The sequence below is a fragment of the Triticum dicoccoides genome, chromosome 7A, assembly GCF_002162155.2.
Source record: "Triticum dicoccoides isolate Atlit2015 ecotype Zavitan chromosome 7A, WEW_v2.0, whole genome shotgun sequence".
In the NCBI taxonomy this organism is placed as follows: Eukaryota; Viridiplantae; Streptophyta; class Magnoliopsida; order Poales; family Poaceae; genus Triticum; species Triticum dicoccoides.
This window is the reverse complement of record NC_041392.1, coordinates 504,732,179-504,748,425: the sequence shown is the minus strand read 5'-3', so window position 1 is coordinate 504,748,425 and position 16,247 is coordinate 504,732,179. Positions and strand designations below refer to the sequence as shown.

General features: G+C 46.7%; 2 protein-coding genes across 2 annotated transcripts; one reads left to right on the top strand and one right to left on the bottom strand.

Annotated features, from left to right (window-relative positions):
• Positions 1-3,537: 3,537 nt before the first annotated feature.
• Positions 3,538-4,381, top strand: LOC119328761 (eukaryotic translation initiation factor 1A). Its single transcript, XM_037601737.1, has one exon. It carries the CDS (start codon positions 3,657-3,659, stop codon positions 4,089-4,091), a length of 435 nt encoding a protein of 144 aa, XP_037457634.1. The 5' UTR covers positions 3,538-3,656; the 3' UTR covers positions 4,092-4,381.
• Positions 4,382-6,047: 1,666 nt separating this feature from the next.
• Positions 6,048-14,808, bottom strand: LOC119329230 (RNA-binding KH domain-containing protein RCF3-like). The gene is made up of 8 exons (XM_037602243.1): positions 13,879-14,808; positions 11,792-12,244; positions 7,971-8,219; positions 7,361-7,588; positions 6,973-7,052; positions 6,759-6,867; positions 6,541-6,667; positions 6,048-6,442 (listed from the first exon to the last, which is right to left on the bottom strand). The coding sequence occupies exons 1-8, from the start codon at positions 14,614-14,616 to the stop codon at positions 6,417-6,419; spliced, it is 2,010 nt and encodes a 669-aa protein (XP_037458140.1). The 5' UTR covers positions 14,617-14,808; the 3' UTR covers positions 6,048-6,416.
• Between the last annotated feature and the right edge of the window lie 1,439 nt (positions 14,809-16,247).

Genomic DNA, 16,247 nt, shown 5'->3' with positions numbered 1-16,247 from the left:
CGGGAGGAGCCGAGCCGGGAGGGCCCCGCACGGGCTCACGTGCCCGCGGGGTCGGCGGCGATGTGGGCGCCTGGGCGGGCGAATCAAACGGTGACACGTGGCGGCGGCGAGGGGAAAACGGACATGTCCGTCGGTGGTTCTTGTGTCCGGCGCGCGAGGAGAGGGGGAGACTAGGGTTTCGTCTGGATTCGGGGAAGGGACCTATATATAAAGGTAGAGGGAGCTAGGAAGTTCCAAATGAGGTGCAGTTTTCGGCCACGCAATCGTGATCAAACGATCTAGACGATGGAGGGGTGTTTGGTGGGTTTTGGGCCAAATTGGAAGGGTGTTGGGCTGCAACACACACGAGGCCTTTTCGGTCCCTCGGTTAACCGTTGGAGTATCAAACGAAGTCCAAATGGCACGAAACTTAACAGGCGGTCTACCGGTAGTAAACCAAGTCCGCATGGCAAGTCTCAGTCTAATCCGGAAATGTTTAACCCCCACACACGAAAAGAGGTAGAAAGGACCACCGGAGGACATAGGAGCGCCGGAATACAAAACGGACAACGGGGAAAATGCTCGAATGCATGAGACGAACACGTATGCGAATGCAATGCACATGATGACATGATATGAGATGCATGACAAAGACAACAACACACAGAGACAAAAACCCAACGGCGAAGAAATAAAATAACTTAGCGCCGGAAATGGTAAGAGTTAGATGATCACGATCTTGCCCTCCTCAAGTTGGACCACCTTTCTTGATTGTGCACGGCCGATCAAGACTAGTGGATTGCTCCCCCATACTCCACTATTGGTGAGCCTCTCTTCGGCACATCTTCACAAGTCCATTGTGACCATAATGGATGGTAGGCTTCAAGCACGTGATCTCTTCGTGATGCTCCACTTGAACTTGCACAACGAAACCTTGATGACGATCACCACTTGATCTCATCCTCCATGGGTTATACGACATCTTCCCTTTGATGCACGCCCATGAAACACCTAACCCCACAAAGAACACTTATGTAGACCATGGGTTAGTACACAAAGCGTAATGGACAATGCTTACCTTACCATCGGATCACTTTATCCCACTCGGTACATCTTCTACGCTTTCTGTGTTGATCAACTTGATTCATTCTTTGACTTAGTCTTGATCAACCTTGAAGCTTATCTTCTCCTTAAAATATTGAAACCAACAAATGGTCTTCAAGAAAAGCCTATGGACAAACCCTTCAAATATAACTCATGGCAACCATTTTTCCATGGAGATTGTCATCAATTACCAAAACCATACATGGGGGCACCATGCTCTTTCAACGTAAGTGTCCATTTAAAAAAGAATAAGCACCTATCTCCTAACAGTCGTAACAAGAGCCAGTCCATCCCTCCCTCGCACCCTTTCATTTTCTCGCTCTTGTTTATAGCATAAACAAAATAATCGAGAATCAAAAATCACCCTGAGAGAGCCCCACATTGTTCATTCAGCTGACACAAGAGACAACTAGGGTTTCCTCTAGTTTCGTTTTTATCTCATGTCATTGATTCCTCCCATATTTATTGTGGATATGGTTGACTCCTCACTTCAAAATAGCATTATCAAAGGCGTAGTGTCTAGCGAATCGAAACTTTTTGTTTCGGTTTTATTGAGTTGTAGGACAATCGTGGTATCAAGAGGGTCAAGGTTGTCGAGTGACGGTGCGAGAACACCCTAACATAAACAGTAGCCTTCCAACACCTAGCAGCAAAAAAGAGGTCTTCATTCTTCATGTTTATACCCCCAGTGCCCTGATGGATGTGCCCAAAGTTTCTGGACACCCCATGCGCACAGAATCTGTCGTGAGGCAACGATCATCTTGTGAGGGGCACCCTTCTTCCACCTCCAACCCTAGACCTTTTGCTCTTATCTCTCAGGGGCTGTTTGGTTTGAGACTAAGTTTGCCTGAGGTTGCCACACCTTAGGTTAGGCAAGTTTGACCAACTTGAGTGGGTGTTTGGTTCAAGCCACACCTTAGGCAAGCCACACTAAGGTCCCACATCACATACACTCAAAAAGTGTGGCAAGATTCCCTTAGGCTTGCCAACTTGTGGCTCTCATTTTGAAGAACTAACCTTAGGCAATTGTGGAAATATTGCATGGCAAAGTGTGGCATGGTTAGGCCTAGAACCAAACAGCCCCTCAATCCCTCCACCCAAACACTTTCATACTTTGAGGACTGAGGGAGCAAAGCCCGATCAACAACTTGACTAAACCAATTCGTGTTCCCAACAAGATTTCTTCATCAAAAACTTGTTACTCTTGGAGCTTAGGCTCCTCGTCAATTATGGTTCCTTTAAAAGCTTCTTCGCTTGTGGTGTGGCCCAGAGACGTATATAAAGGTGTGGTGGTCATCTTCAAGACCAATTCCAAGTGATTTGAGACTCATCCATTGGAGCGGCTCGAGGAGAATACAGTGAGCCACTTGGTGACGTTTCGGAGCCTTGGCACCGACACTGCTCCAACGGAGACTAGCACTTTCTCAAGGTAGTGTGAACTCGTGGATAAAATACACGTGCCCGACTCACTTGTGGTTACTCTTTCCCTGCACTTTACTTTGCATTTGTATACTTGTGTACTTGCTGATTATACTGTTGTACAACTCACATTCCTTCGAACTTGCTTGTGATATAGGTTGTGTTTGCATTTTTATAGAACCTTCTTTCTCCGCAAATCCCTAAATCTATAATTAAGCTTAAAGTTTGCAACCTCCTGTTCACCCCGTCTAGTGGACCGTATCGATCGTTTCACCTTCCCCTCCTCCTCTCCCTCACCGCCACCCGAGGAGGTCATCGGCAAGGCCGCGGGTCGTGCGTGACGGTAACGACGATGATCGTGTCACTTCGGTCCATCATTACGTTTGAAACCCAGATATGAATATTGGCAAGTGTGAAGATAAAACTCAGATGTGGAAGCAACATAACTATGAGTGATATACAGAGGTATCATTCTATTTGAAACTTACCCTAAAATGATTTGCACACTAGGTACGTGGACTTGGTCAACTACTACGGATTTGCACACCTAGGTACGCGGACCTGGTCAACTATTAGACGGCTTCCTCCATCAGCGTGGACTTTTGCCACATGGTAACATGTACAGTACATGGATCCGTTTGCCTTTCCTGTTCTAGCAGTTCTCTTTTGCTATTCAACAGGGGTTAGAATCTTATTCCAAAATCGAAAAGAAGGCTGGATTCCTTGAGCACTACTCAACCAAACGGAGGATTGGATTCCAAGTTCCAGAATCCCAATCCGCGAATAATCAAGGAAGCCCTTTCCCCGTCGATCCCCACTTCCCAGAGTCCTCGCGTCCTATCCTATCCCGCCCTGTCCACCCACGAACCCCTCCCCTCTCCAGAGGCCCACCTGTACACGGCACCCTAGAGCCGAATCCCAACCTTCCATCCCTCCCAACCCTAAATCCGGCGGCCAGGACTCCTCCACGCCTCCCCTCATCGCCCCCCGCCCCCCTCCACCTATATATTCCGACCCGCAAGCCCAACCCGAGCCCAGAAACCGCAGACCGCACCGCCACCGCTCCCCATCTCGATCTAAAACCGAGGGTTTCGTCCAGCTCCGTCGCCGCGACCCAAACCAGAGCCCGCCCCACCCACCCCAGCCAGCCAGCCATGCCGAAGAACAAGGGTAAGGGAGGCAAGAACCGCAAGCGGGGCAAGAACGAGGCCGACGACGACAAGCGCGAGCTGGTGTTCAAGGAGGACGGCCAGGAGTACGCGCAGGTGACGCGGATGCTCGGCAACGGGCGCTGCGAGGCCATCTGCGTCGACGGCACCAAGCGCCTCTGCCACATCCGGGGCAAGATGCACAAGAAGGTCTGGATCGCCGCCGGGGACATCGTCCTCGTCGGCCTCCGCGACTACCAGGACGACAAGGCCGACGTCATCCTCAAGTACATGAACGACGAGGCCCGCCTGCTCAAGGCCTACGGGGAGCTCCCCGACACGCTCCGCCTCAACGAGGGCGTTGACGTCGACGGCCCCGAGGAGGGCGAGGGCGACAGCGACTACATCCAGTTCGAGGACGAGGACATCGACAAGATCTAAGCCTTTTTTCCTCCTCCTCCCTCGCCTATACTTTGTGTTCTATTCTGTTCTAATAGCGTCTGTGTCGGTCGGTGGGCTGTTGTGGATTGATGGATTTGGTAACGAGAAATCGTTGTGACTTGAGGTGCCTAAATAATTGTTGGATTATCGTGTTCGTCGTATTATTATTGTTTGCAACAAGCCATGGGATGATTATTATTATGGTGTTAATATTGTGGCTTGTGATGTTATACTCCTTGATTGGTTTGCCGTAGTTTGGGATCTTGCGGGAGCTTACTAATCTGATTGCACATTAGCGTCCTTTATCTACCTTGTATGTATAAATTGAGGAACGCTTGGTTCTTTGTCCTCTTCAAAAGAATAACAATTATGTTCTGTCTACTGGTTTAAGTTCAAGGGACAAAAATTGGAACTTATGATAGTATAATGTTGCTGATGGCATCATTTGATGATCATGTTACTAGTTCTATGCTTTGTGTTCTTTCTGCTAATTTGCCCACGGACTGCCAGAGGCAAAAGAGGAGGATCGGCAGGAAACAATGTTAACTTAGTTATGACTATCCTGTTACTGATTCCATTGTTTGACGATGATCATGCTGCTTAAGTCTACCTCTTGTTCTTTGTGCAGTTGGATTTGCTATTTCTAGTCTAATTTAACCCTAGGCAGTGTCCATAAAGAGACGGTGTCTATCAAAACAGTGACAAAAGGACATTTGATGTTCTGTTTACTGATTGAAGTTCAGGGGACAAATTCTAACTTACTGGTGCCATTATGCGACGATGATCAAGTTACACTATTTTTATGCCTCCCCTGCGTTCTTTCTGCCAGTTGTGCGGTTGGATTGGCCGTTTCACTCAAAAGTAGCATCCTCCGTCCAGGTTTAATGTTATTAACCTGGTAAATTGAAGTTAAAAGGGGATTTTTGTGCATATCGAAAGAACAATCCATTACTACTTGGTTCAGGGAGCACAAGATAACTACATATTACTATGGGTGTATTTAGGGCACATCTAGATGTGCTCTAGTTATTGCACATCTAAGTGAGTGAATCAAGCACAGAAAGAAAAAGAAAAAGAAAATATCCACACGAATCTCAACGCAAGATCAATAATATAGAACTTAGATGTGCAATACTTATGGCACATCTAGATGTGCTTTAACAAGACTGTATTACTATTTGTTTGTAATTGTGTTTTCTATTTTTTTAACATAGTACAGAATCCGGCCATCTTATGATTGACGAAGTCACTACTTGAATCTTAATGTGCTGGTTCCATCACAAGAAAACTAACCAGCTGAGGTGCGTTCAGTTCACAATTATGGTTGTACGGTTGGATTGGCTAATGATTTGAGGTCTGGTTGCTTGAGTATAACTACTCTCTCCGTTCATTTTTGTAAGTTGTTTTAGACATTTAAAACAGCATCTAAAACAGTTAATTCCAGTGTTAAACGACTTACAAAATTAAACAGAGGAGCATTTCAGTCCTTGTAGCGACAAGGGCATGGCCATAGGAGGGCTGAGTTAAAAATAGGTGGTTAATGTATTTGCATTTGGATACGATCAAACCTTGTTCCAATGTTGTCCGTAAATGTTTATGATCCGAACGTTGTCTTTGTTAGTTTATTAATAACGTGAAAAAATCATTGTGCTTGTGAATACATATAAACATGGAGGTAATGCCGTCATTAAGTTCCAGGCAGAAATCATTGATAGCCTATCAAAGGATTAACACAAACCAGTGCTTCGCAGGTACTCCCTTCGTTCCATAATTCTTGTCCTGGTTTTAGTTCGACCTGACCTGCTAGGCAAATGCGGTGAATCGAATAGATATCTGAGAACTTGTCTAGTTCTATCAAGCACTTTTAACACGATTTGCGCTGCTTCCACCTTCCAGAATATCATACGTGCAATCAACCAGCAGTTAGAAATATTTTCCATACCATTAACACATGCGTGGACATAGAAGGTACCTATCTCAGGTTACATTGGACGACGAAAGCACCCAATCTACAATTGTTAGCATCAGCGGAAGGATGTAGTCGTACAAATCGAAAGAGGTGTAGAAACAATCTCCACCGTGTTTCTTAGGCTACTTAATGTGAAAAAAACGAAGTACATTTGTAATACAACATAACAGCTTGAATAGGTAAAGATCAGAGAATATCATACACGAACACTTTACAATAAAGACACAGGGCTTCATCAGGGTAGTTGCATCAACTGGAGTGCATTCCATCTAAAGTACACAGGCGATTCCTGGAAACAAGAATTAGACAATCGGCGCCTATTAAGCATGCGACGGGAAGACGTGGCAATGGCTCCATTAGCCCGAAGGAATGTCGTCTTGGACTGGGCAGTGGAAAGGGGACAAGCGTTAGGTACGTAATTCACAGCGCAGATGATGAATGAATGATCTGAGAGAGAGGGAAGGGGTGAGAGACACTCACTGCTAAGTATGAACCCCTGGAGCAAGCTCTGAGCTTTGTCAGCCTGCTCGGGGGTACCGGATATTCTAACAACCTTTTCCATGACTCCAGGCCTATCTTCAGCGAGCGTGACGGACGCACCAGACATCTGTTACCGACAGAGTTTGGAAAGTGAGAATGGTGTAGATCTATCATATCCGTCTTTAATTTGCTTATAAAATATTCAGGATATACAGCACCTCGCTTATTTGGGCAAGCTTGCTTCCAGCTCTCATGCTGAGGCTTGCAATTGCACTCTGGGGTATGACAACTTCTAATGTGCTTCTAGTCACTAGGGGGACAGCAAATCTGATGGGCAGAAAAGTAAGGTGGTCATGAATCAACAAAGCAGAGAAACTGACAACGATGATACTGACTTGCCGCTTTGTAAATTAGCAACAAAAAAAAACTTACCGCTTTGTATTAGTTTGTCTTATATCATCATTAATGCTGCTCCCTTGCTCAAACGATCCACTTGCACTAAGTCCACTATCCTGCAATTGAAAATTTCATATGTATGATCCACACATGATCATCAGAATGCAGGCATAGGAAAAAACTAGAAGAGGAATACGCACACTAGCTATTGCACACAGTACAAATATTCACATCATATAGCACAAAAGTTCCCTATGATTATTAGTTATTTAGGTAACTGTTTTGCTCTGCCATTAAGAATGCGACGCAGATAGAATATAGCCATAACTGAAAGACGGGAGATTCATACAGTAGCAAAGAAGAGACATCAGGGGTACAAGTACTTAAAGGGAAATCATCATTTGTTGCATGAGTTCAGAGATACCTTTGAGTGCCACGAAGTTGCCATTTGTGGTGCTTGTTGGTAGATAGGCATTGGAAGGTCATTTCCAGCATATAGTCCTCGAGGTGAGCCTTTTGCTGGAGAAATGGATCCATGTACATTAAGGCTGCCCATTTGGATAGGAGCAGACATCTCACGGTATATGTAACTTCGTAGTTTTGAAGTTACTTGCATGAGAGCATTCCGAGCAGCTCGAATCTCTCCTACAATCTGTAAAAACATAATGTGGTGAGCCTCACTAATAAATGGCCAATGAACTTTCAAGCTCAAGTATTATAAATTTTACATTCAAGGATGAAACAGACAATATTAGCATCAAGCTTCATAATTCCTCATAAGCAAGAAGCAAGTAAAAAACAGACCAATTCCAGCTTGGTTCAAAAAACAAAGAACAACAAAATCCAGCTGTATTTCAGCAAAGTTCACTCTTAACTTATTGACAGATAAAGTCAATCCCTCCCAAATAATTGACATGCACTAAAAAAAAATACATTTATATACAACCATGCAGGTGTTTGCACATGGATCCACGCTACCTGGTTAAATTCTCAAATATAGCAGAAGTGAATGTGCACTGCCCATGAATACCAACCTGTATGAGCTCATCAGATTCCAGGGCGCAAGAAGGAAGTTCTTCTCTTGGTAATATCTGTATATTTGCGCTAGTTTGTCTCTGTATCTCAGATAATGATCCATCCCTCCCCTCAAAGCAAGCAATTTCACTTGAAGGGACAAGTAACCTCGTTGTGATAATGTTATCCTTGTCAGGGCCAAGATCCACGATAAAGGTTTGGATGTGCAGCAATGCTTCTTGAGCTGGAAAAAGCTCATGGTCTGGGCCCTATATATACAAAAAGGACACGTTAAGAATATTGAAATGAAAGCCATGAGGGAAACAAGCGATCCCCCACATTTCAGTTACAGATGATGGTTGATGCAAACTGTCAGGCATTCCCTTACATCCATGCAAGCACAAAACACTTCAACGAAAATAACCTTGAGTATTCAAAATGAACAGAGATTATACACGACAGAAGGCCAAACTAAGGTTACACGCAAGCAGATACTGTTGTGACCATTAGGCAAAGATACGAGGTGCCTTTTTCTTCAATTCGAGTCGCGCCGCAGCTCTGAAGATTGGCAACATAATAGATAAGGAAAACGTTTAAAACCAATCGACTGATTTTTGGTTGCCATAAACCGTGTCTCGACGCGTCCGATCGACTCAGCCGTGCGGTGCTCGTTTCTCGCGCAACTCGCGTTACTCACCAACCACCCAAAGTTATCTCCTTATCTTCCGCGAGTGTGAGCCACCCATTCTTCTTCTCTCCAAAACGTGATCCACTTTCTTCGTCTCTAACCTCTCGTTCTTCTCCCTGTGAGCTTTGCTGCCCACGCTGCTATAAAAATATACGATGCGAAGACGGCGGCCATGTTGAAACACAGCACGTCGAACGTTGTGATGAAAAACTCCCGATGCTGCAGAGATGCTTCGATGCTGCGATGCTGCACCCGTCGACAGTTGCCGGCGCTGTGATGCAGCGTTCCGCGGTGCTGCGACACGGCGCTCGTTGTCGGCCGCCGGCGCTCAATGCAGCCCTCGCTGGCGTTGCGCTGCTATGCGGCCCGTGGTGGTTGCCGGTGATGTGACGCGATGGTCGTCGGCTGCTGGTGCCGCAACGCAGCCCTCGCCGGCGCTGCCAGTGCTGTCGGCGCCCCAACGATGCTCCATCGCAGCAGCGACGACCCCCCGGCGATGTTGCATTGCAGCTCCACCGCGGCACCGGCTCTATCGCAGCAGCGGCGACCACCGGCGATGTTTCATTGCAGCTCCACTGCGACACTGGCTGTGCTACATGCCGCCGCCGACAATTGCCACTCGCAGGATCTATGATGACGTCTTCTGCGATGGAGCGGTTCTTGTTTGTGTTGCAAAAGATGCTGCGGGGGCTACGAGCATACTGTGATGTGAGGGAGGAACTGACAACCTTGATTAAGCGTATCTAACGGCAGATAAGGCAGCTGATAACTGCAAGTTATCAGCCTGTTGATGGGTAGCAGCCGCCAATAGATAATTGAACAACCTAATTAGCTAACATATCATAGTATGGCTTAAACTAAACGACTTCTCAACTCCCATGACTGGTGGAAAACACGAATTACATGAATTGACTAATAGCTGACCCTCGAACTCTCACCAGGTAATAACTAAAAAGTCAAAGAATATTCAAGCAAGGTAATTCCCAATTAGCAACGTTACTTTTGATCAGCTAGCTAGCTACTAGCTGTGTATGAGAATTGAACATGTTGTGTTGCGCAGGAGTAATTTAACCACAAAACCTGCTTAGTCCAACTGAAATGTGAAGTACTAATTAACTAACACACACCGAAAGGATTTTTCACTTCATTTAATTATTATTAATGTGCATCAAAACGAACAACAAGTATAATGGAACTATGCAAATTTCCTTACGTAGACTTCAACACATAGTGATAATATAGTACAGCCTTATCGTGAACCATGAAACAATTTACTTCCGCCAGTCCAAGAGAGATACTGCTTCTGTAAGTATGCTAGTTCAGTTCTTTGACATCTGATCATTGTTAGTTTACACCCACTTGCCCAGCAATTTGAAAAGACAATGGTTGTGAAAGTAATAATTCTCAAAACCTTGTAATCTCATAATTGTACATATATATAACAAAAGAACTAATAGTTACACGGGTCCAAAATGATGTAAAATTTTAAGTTCATAATCATGCATTCTGTTCCAGCATTACTATAAATCACTTTAGGCAGAGATAGGCGAAAGAATATTAGATGATGCAGCTGTGCATGGTACCCCACGACGAGGTGAATCACCAACAAGGCAGATTAAGTGATGGCTGGTGGTCTTTTGTTCGCGCTGCCCATGTTGGATTTGGATGGATGATGCTGTGGCTGTTTTAGTTCCTGCTCTTGTCTTGTATTTGCCAGTTCGGCCTTTGGATCTGTATTTCTATCAGTACTTCTTTCTAGTCTAGACATTGCTATGGTGTTGTCAGGTTTTTTCCCCATAATCTATATTCTGATTGCAGGCATGGATAGTGGGTTTCCTGACGATGCCCGAGCTCGCTACTTCCCCTCTCTGCTCCTTCCTGTTATCTCTATCCGTGGAACTGTGTACTTCCGTTATGAAAATTAATGGAAAGGGGAGTAGCCCGGTTAAAAAAAGGAGAAAGAATATTACATGGTGTTATGTAGCTCTGAAGTTGACATGTTCACTTATCATGGTGGGTTGATCTGAGGATGTCATGTGTTAACACTTGGCTAAGGCCTATTCCATGAACTTATTTCCCAAAATATCCAGAAATTCTGTTCCATAATATCTTGAGATCTTTGATTAAATCTTGCATTTTCTAAAAGCAAGGGAGTAATGATCCAACAGCTTTCCACACCTCTAAAATGTTTTCTAGCAAGCAAAGTGAAATTGTGTTGTTTCAGGAGATACCAGGATCATACCCTGATACCCATTTGGCAATGGTGCATTGAATATCAGAAGATATATTGAGTGCAAAATTCCACTGGCAGTTTAGGATTGGATGAACATGGTTGTTTTCAAGTCATTTTTAGTGCGAAAGCACCATAGAATATAGTTTTGAAGATATTTATCATCATGATATCAACAAAGTTTAAGAATCTAGCAGTTTAGCACAGATCTTTTTTGTCAGGATTAAAAGAATGCCAATGTGTTCACTTCTAGAGTGATCAAACCAAGTCCATATGTTGATAGAGTTGTAACTTCTCTGCCTGGAAAAAATGTGCCAGTTTTTAACACAACAGGTTCTGTTGGATGTCCCGGCCGAGGTCCAGTGCCCTGAGATTAGGACGCAGGTTGGTGATGTTTCAGCGGTTGAGCCAAGGACAGAGTGCTATTCAGAGGGTTTGACCAAGAGAGGAGGAAGATTGGAGATAACTTTTGAATTGCCGTTTAACATACCATTATAATAAAGGGAACGCCTAACAGATTGAACTAGAGATATGATGCAAACTCACTCTTTTAAAGTAAAAAAACTTATGTCCTAACTTAAGCCTAACCTAAATTCTTATGTCAGGCTGACCCTGGCCAGTGCACTGGCCGTTACAGCCCTGGCCAGAATGATCCAAGTGAACTATCGGCTGATATGTTCAAAAATGCTACTTCAAGTTTCACCTTTCCACGGCGACATTATCTCGGTATCTTTTAGGTACTTACACAAACAAACCAGTATGAGATGATGTAAGTTCAAAAAAAAAACCAGTATGAGATGATGTAACTACCACATGTGGTGTCTAGTAGCATGGGTAGTATACGAAAACACCTCATTAAGCATTCAAATTTCAGAACAATACGTAGGGTGATAAATTAGAGGGAAATAAGTAGTGCCATTTACCTCTCTTGATGTAATGATTAGAGTCCTTTCGTCAGATCCAGCAATAAGATCAGTAAGCCTAACATCAACACCAACTTCAGCCTGTAACATATCTATTATTCCATCTCGTGATCCAACCAAACTGCTAGCCTTGTCATTCGGGCAAAGGATTCGAAATATGATTTCATCGAATGGAATCTCTGGATGTTCATTGAACTTGCTACCATTTGAATCAAACTCATATCCTGGTGGCTCCATGCTACCATTATTTCTAATTTGATCAAATCGGGGATAAGGTTCTTCAAATGCAGGCATCTGCTGACCACCACCCAGGTATTCATCAGCCTGAGAAATACGATGCTCGGGTGAATTTCGTCCACGAAGAAAGGGACCACGATCACGGTGTAAGCTTTCCTTTAAACGGTCAGAGATAATCGCTACAGCCTTTTTAACACAATTTCCTTCTCCAACAACCTGTAATAAAATATCATGAGAATAATACACATGACAATGGCAACTTACGGTGAAAAGAAAGACCGGGAACCAAAAATGTAATTCATCCTGCCATGCAACTAAAATCACAATCATAATCTCAATATGGTGTTTTTCTCTCGAGAAAATACAAAGGTTGTGCCTCGATGCATTGATAGATTGATAAGAGTTCAATTGTACAAGACTAAAACTAGGCCAAACACACGGCCACTCAAGACAAGACCACAAACAATCGCAAGACAGGCATTACAACCGATGCCACCAAACAAAACCTGGCCTAGATGCCATCCACACAAGTTCACGGGACGCATCCCCCGCCACAGGGAGAGAGAATCCTACTCTGCAAAGAAGGGCAGAATTTGGCCGCTCCTGCTTTGGAGAAGACAATAAGTTGATGGCATTAAGAAATATATGATGTACAGATAGTCCTCCACCAAGCAACCAGCAGACTAGAGTCACTTATTTAAAGTTGACGTGTAAGGATTCAGAATGGAACAGTTAGTGGGCGGGTGTGTCATGTTTAAGCCAGCATTATAAGTTTAAACAAGCAGAAAAGGATCCAGAATGAATGCATAGCTACCGGCCTACAACAATTCTTGAGCAGGACACGTCTTGCGAATGGGTGGTCACTCAATGGAATTGTGAGAGCTAGAAACAAAAATGTTAAAGGTCACTATGAAAACCTAATTTCGAGGCACATAGCAGATGACACATTCACCCACTGACTTATGAGAGGAGTTGAAAATTCATTTGTTTGATTTGTGTTTGGTATTGTGCTTCTTATATTGCTTACATAAGAGGAATATTCAGGCTCGTATAGGAAATGAATGAATTCACTCTTTCCCTGTACTAAGCCGGTGATTATCCCCATACCACTGCAATTCCACTGTACATAGAAGATGAGAATGGTTCGTAGCAGAACAACATGATTGCACACAAGTTTCTCCTTGTTTTATCTCCCCACATGATGGTTTTCTCCTGAGTGATTCAATGCGGCAATGCCCATGGAAAAAGACATGAACAACCCCCACATGATGATTTTCTCCTGAGTGATTCAATGCGGCAATGCCCTTGGACAAATACATGAACAACTTATCTCCAATGAGAATAGCACCCCGACCAACTATGAAACTGAATCTTGATTTATTTTTTTGCGCGGTCAGAATCTTGATTGATATCTCTTCAGTCTCAAGTACTTGAAAACAAGGATGCCAAAACTTGTGCACTGGCTTACTTCCCGCGCCTCCTCGCATGGAACGCCGCCAGAAGTAGTTGGCGTTAGGGTTCGGGCCGCCACCATACTTCTCAATGGAAGGGCAGCCATGGCACTAAAAGCTACATAAATCTCAAGGTACACAGTATGAGGCATTACCCACTAACTTAAAGAGCAGTTGAACATTCATATGTTTGATTTGTCTCCGGTCCAAGTCTTCTCCAACACTTAACATAATTGTTAACCCACATTTGTATCCTTTTCTTTAGTTCAGCTATAATAGTTTAGATAGAATGGTGCAGTGCTAATACCAATGTTATATCCAATCAAAATACCAATGTTGATGATCTCTTATCAGAAGAAGAATTGAAATATTTTTACAACATTGTAGCAGGCACCATACCTGCACGACCTCCTCCGACAACGATACACATCGCGGCATGTTCTGCTCGCGAGGCAGGATCCTGATGTGCGTCTTGGTCTCGGACCTCATCTGCTCGATGATCTTGCCACCCTTGCCAAGCAGGCATCCCACATGCTGCCGCGGCACGATGAGCCGGGTGGTCACCTTACCGCGGTCCCTGGCGTCCTTGCCCCTGGGCCCGTACTCGCCGTCCTCATCGCCGTCGTCAGGCTGCGTCTCCAGGATCCGCCGGTGCACCATGAGGAGCGCCTCCTGCGCCGGCGAGAACATCGGCGGGCGGCCATCCGCCTCGCGTGGGACGCCGTCGGCCGTCTCGATGACGCGGACAGGGTCCCCGGGGAAGGGCGGGTGGATAGTGATGATCGCGCCACTGTCATCCTGGGCGTTGTTAATGAAGCTGGCGGGGAAGCCGTAGGTCTTGGACTCCGGGCACAGGATGCGGAAGGAGGTGGTCTGGCCGGGACCCCCGCCCCCCGCCGCCGCGGAGGAAGCGGGCGGCGGCGGGGGCGGGAGAGGGGGCGGTGCGGCGTCCGGGGGAAGGAAGCCGCCGCGGCGGTCGGAGGCGCCGCCGCCGCCCCCGGGGGGTCCGCGGCGGTGGTAGTTGGCGTTAGGGTTCGGGCCGCCGCCCCCGCCGCGGCGGTCGAATCGGGGCTTGGAGCGGGGCGGCGGCGAGTCCTGGTCGTAGTGGTACCCGCGCTTCGAGCGGGAGCGATCCATTGCTGGGATTCCAGGAGCTTCGCGTTCGTTTTTCTGTTCTCGTTCGATTTGATTTGAATCCCGTTGGATCGACGCGATGCGATGCGATTCGGATTTATTAGGGTTTAGAGAGGTTGGGGAAGGGAGGGGAGTTGGCTGACAGGGAACGCGCCATGGGAAGCAGAGGATGGGGGCGGTGCGCGGTCGGATCCAGACATCCGGATTCCCTACACAAGCTCGCTGTACTATTATAGTATATAAATTTAGTGATATTTTTCTTTTCTTGTAGAAACTTTGTTCTATTCAATCAACTTGTCAAGGCACTACAAAGAACATCATCGGTAGCATACAGATCACTAAGTCCTTTATTTTTGAAGGTCACTGGGGAGGGAGAGAACTCCCCCACCTGAATTGTATTCAAATTGCCTATAAGGCTTCGCAGCCTTTTGCAGGATGGGTTCAAGCGAACCGAAATTACAGGGGGGCACAGAAGGAGAAGAGATAAAGCGAAAACAGCACACGCCACAACAAATAGACAGGGGAGGACAAAGAGGGAAAACACGCCCCGACACAACACAGAGCACCACCAGTGAGATCGAACGGCATTGGCCAGCCGAGACCAAGCCAAGGCACTGCACCATCGACGCAATCGGAGGCATCACGCAACCAAGACTGCACAACGCCACGACACCACCTACGCCGGGGGTGCATTCGAACGGTCACGCGAGGATGAGACGACACCACGGCGCCTGTGTACCGCAGGCAAAGTCGGCATCGCCAAGCAGACAAACCCATGACACTGTACCGTCGACGCACTCGAAGGCAGCACGCAACCAAGACTGCACAACGCCACGACACCACCTGCGTCGGGGGTGCAGTCGAACGATCATGAGGGGCCGAGATGACGCCACGACACCTGTGTGCCACCGGCGAAGTCGCTTGACATCGCCAAGCAGAGACGCACCAAAGAGCGCAGGAGCAAGAACACAAGAAGAACACCGCCAAAGAGGGGCTCCAACCACCGTCGACCCCAAACCGGCCGCACCACCACCACCATCAGCCACCCACCACCGCCAACCAACCACATAAGCCGTCGGTTACCACCCACAGTCAATGTCTCCAAGACGACGCCTCCAAGAAGGTAGCGACGTACACGACGCCGTCGTCGCCCGATCCAGCAAACCAGATCATGGACTTTCGTCCGGAGACCCCAGACTCGAGGGATTTGGGTGAATTGGACTCCTCAGGAACGCGCCTACAGGGAGGAGAATGACACCAAAAAGCATCGCGTGTCACCGGCATCGACCGAGGTCTCTGCAAGGTTTTCACCCGGAGCCAAACACGAACGCCTTGCCTCAAAATCCGAAGACCGAGTCACCTCTGGCCGCCGCAGCAGGCCCTGGGAGGGGAGAGGAGCACCCCCACTGCGCCACGAGAAGAGGGGCCGCAAGAGCCGTCGCCATGAAGCCTGGGACCCCCTCCACCTCCACCCTCACATGAGCTGGACCAGCCGGAGCCGGCAGCAGGCACCACCGACGCAGAAGCGCAGGATGGCGGGAGGGAGGCCGTAGGACGCGGTCGCTCGCCCAGATCTGGAGCCACGCAAACCCGCCAAATCTGGGCCAGATGTACGCGCGCCCGCACCAACCCAG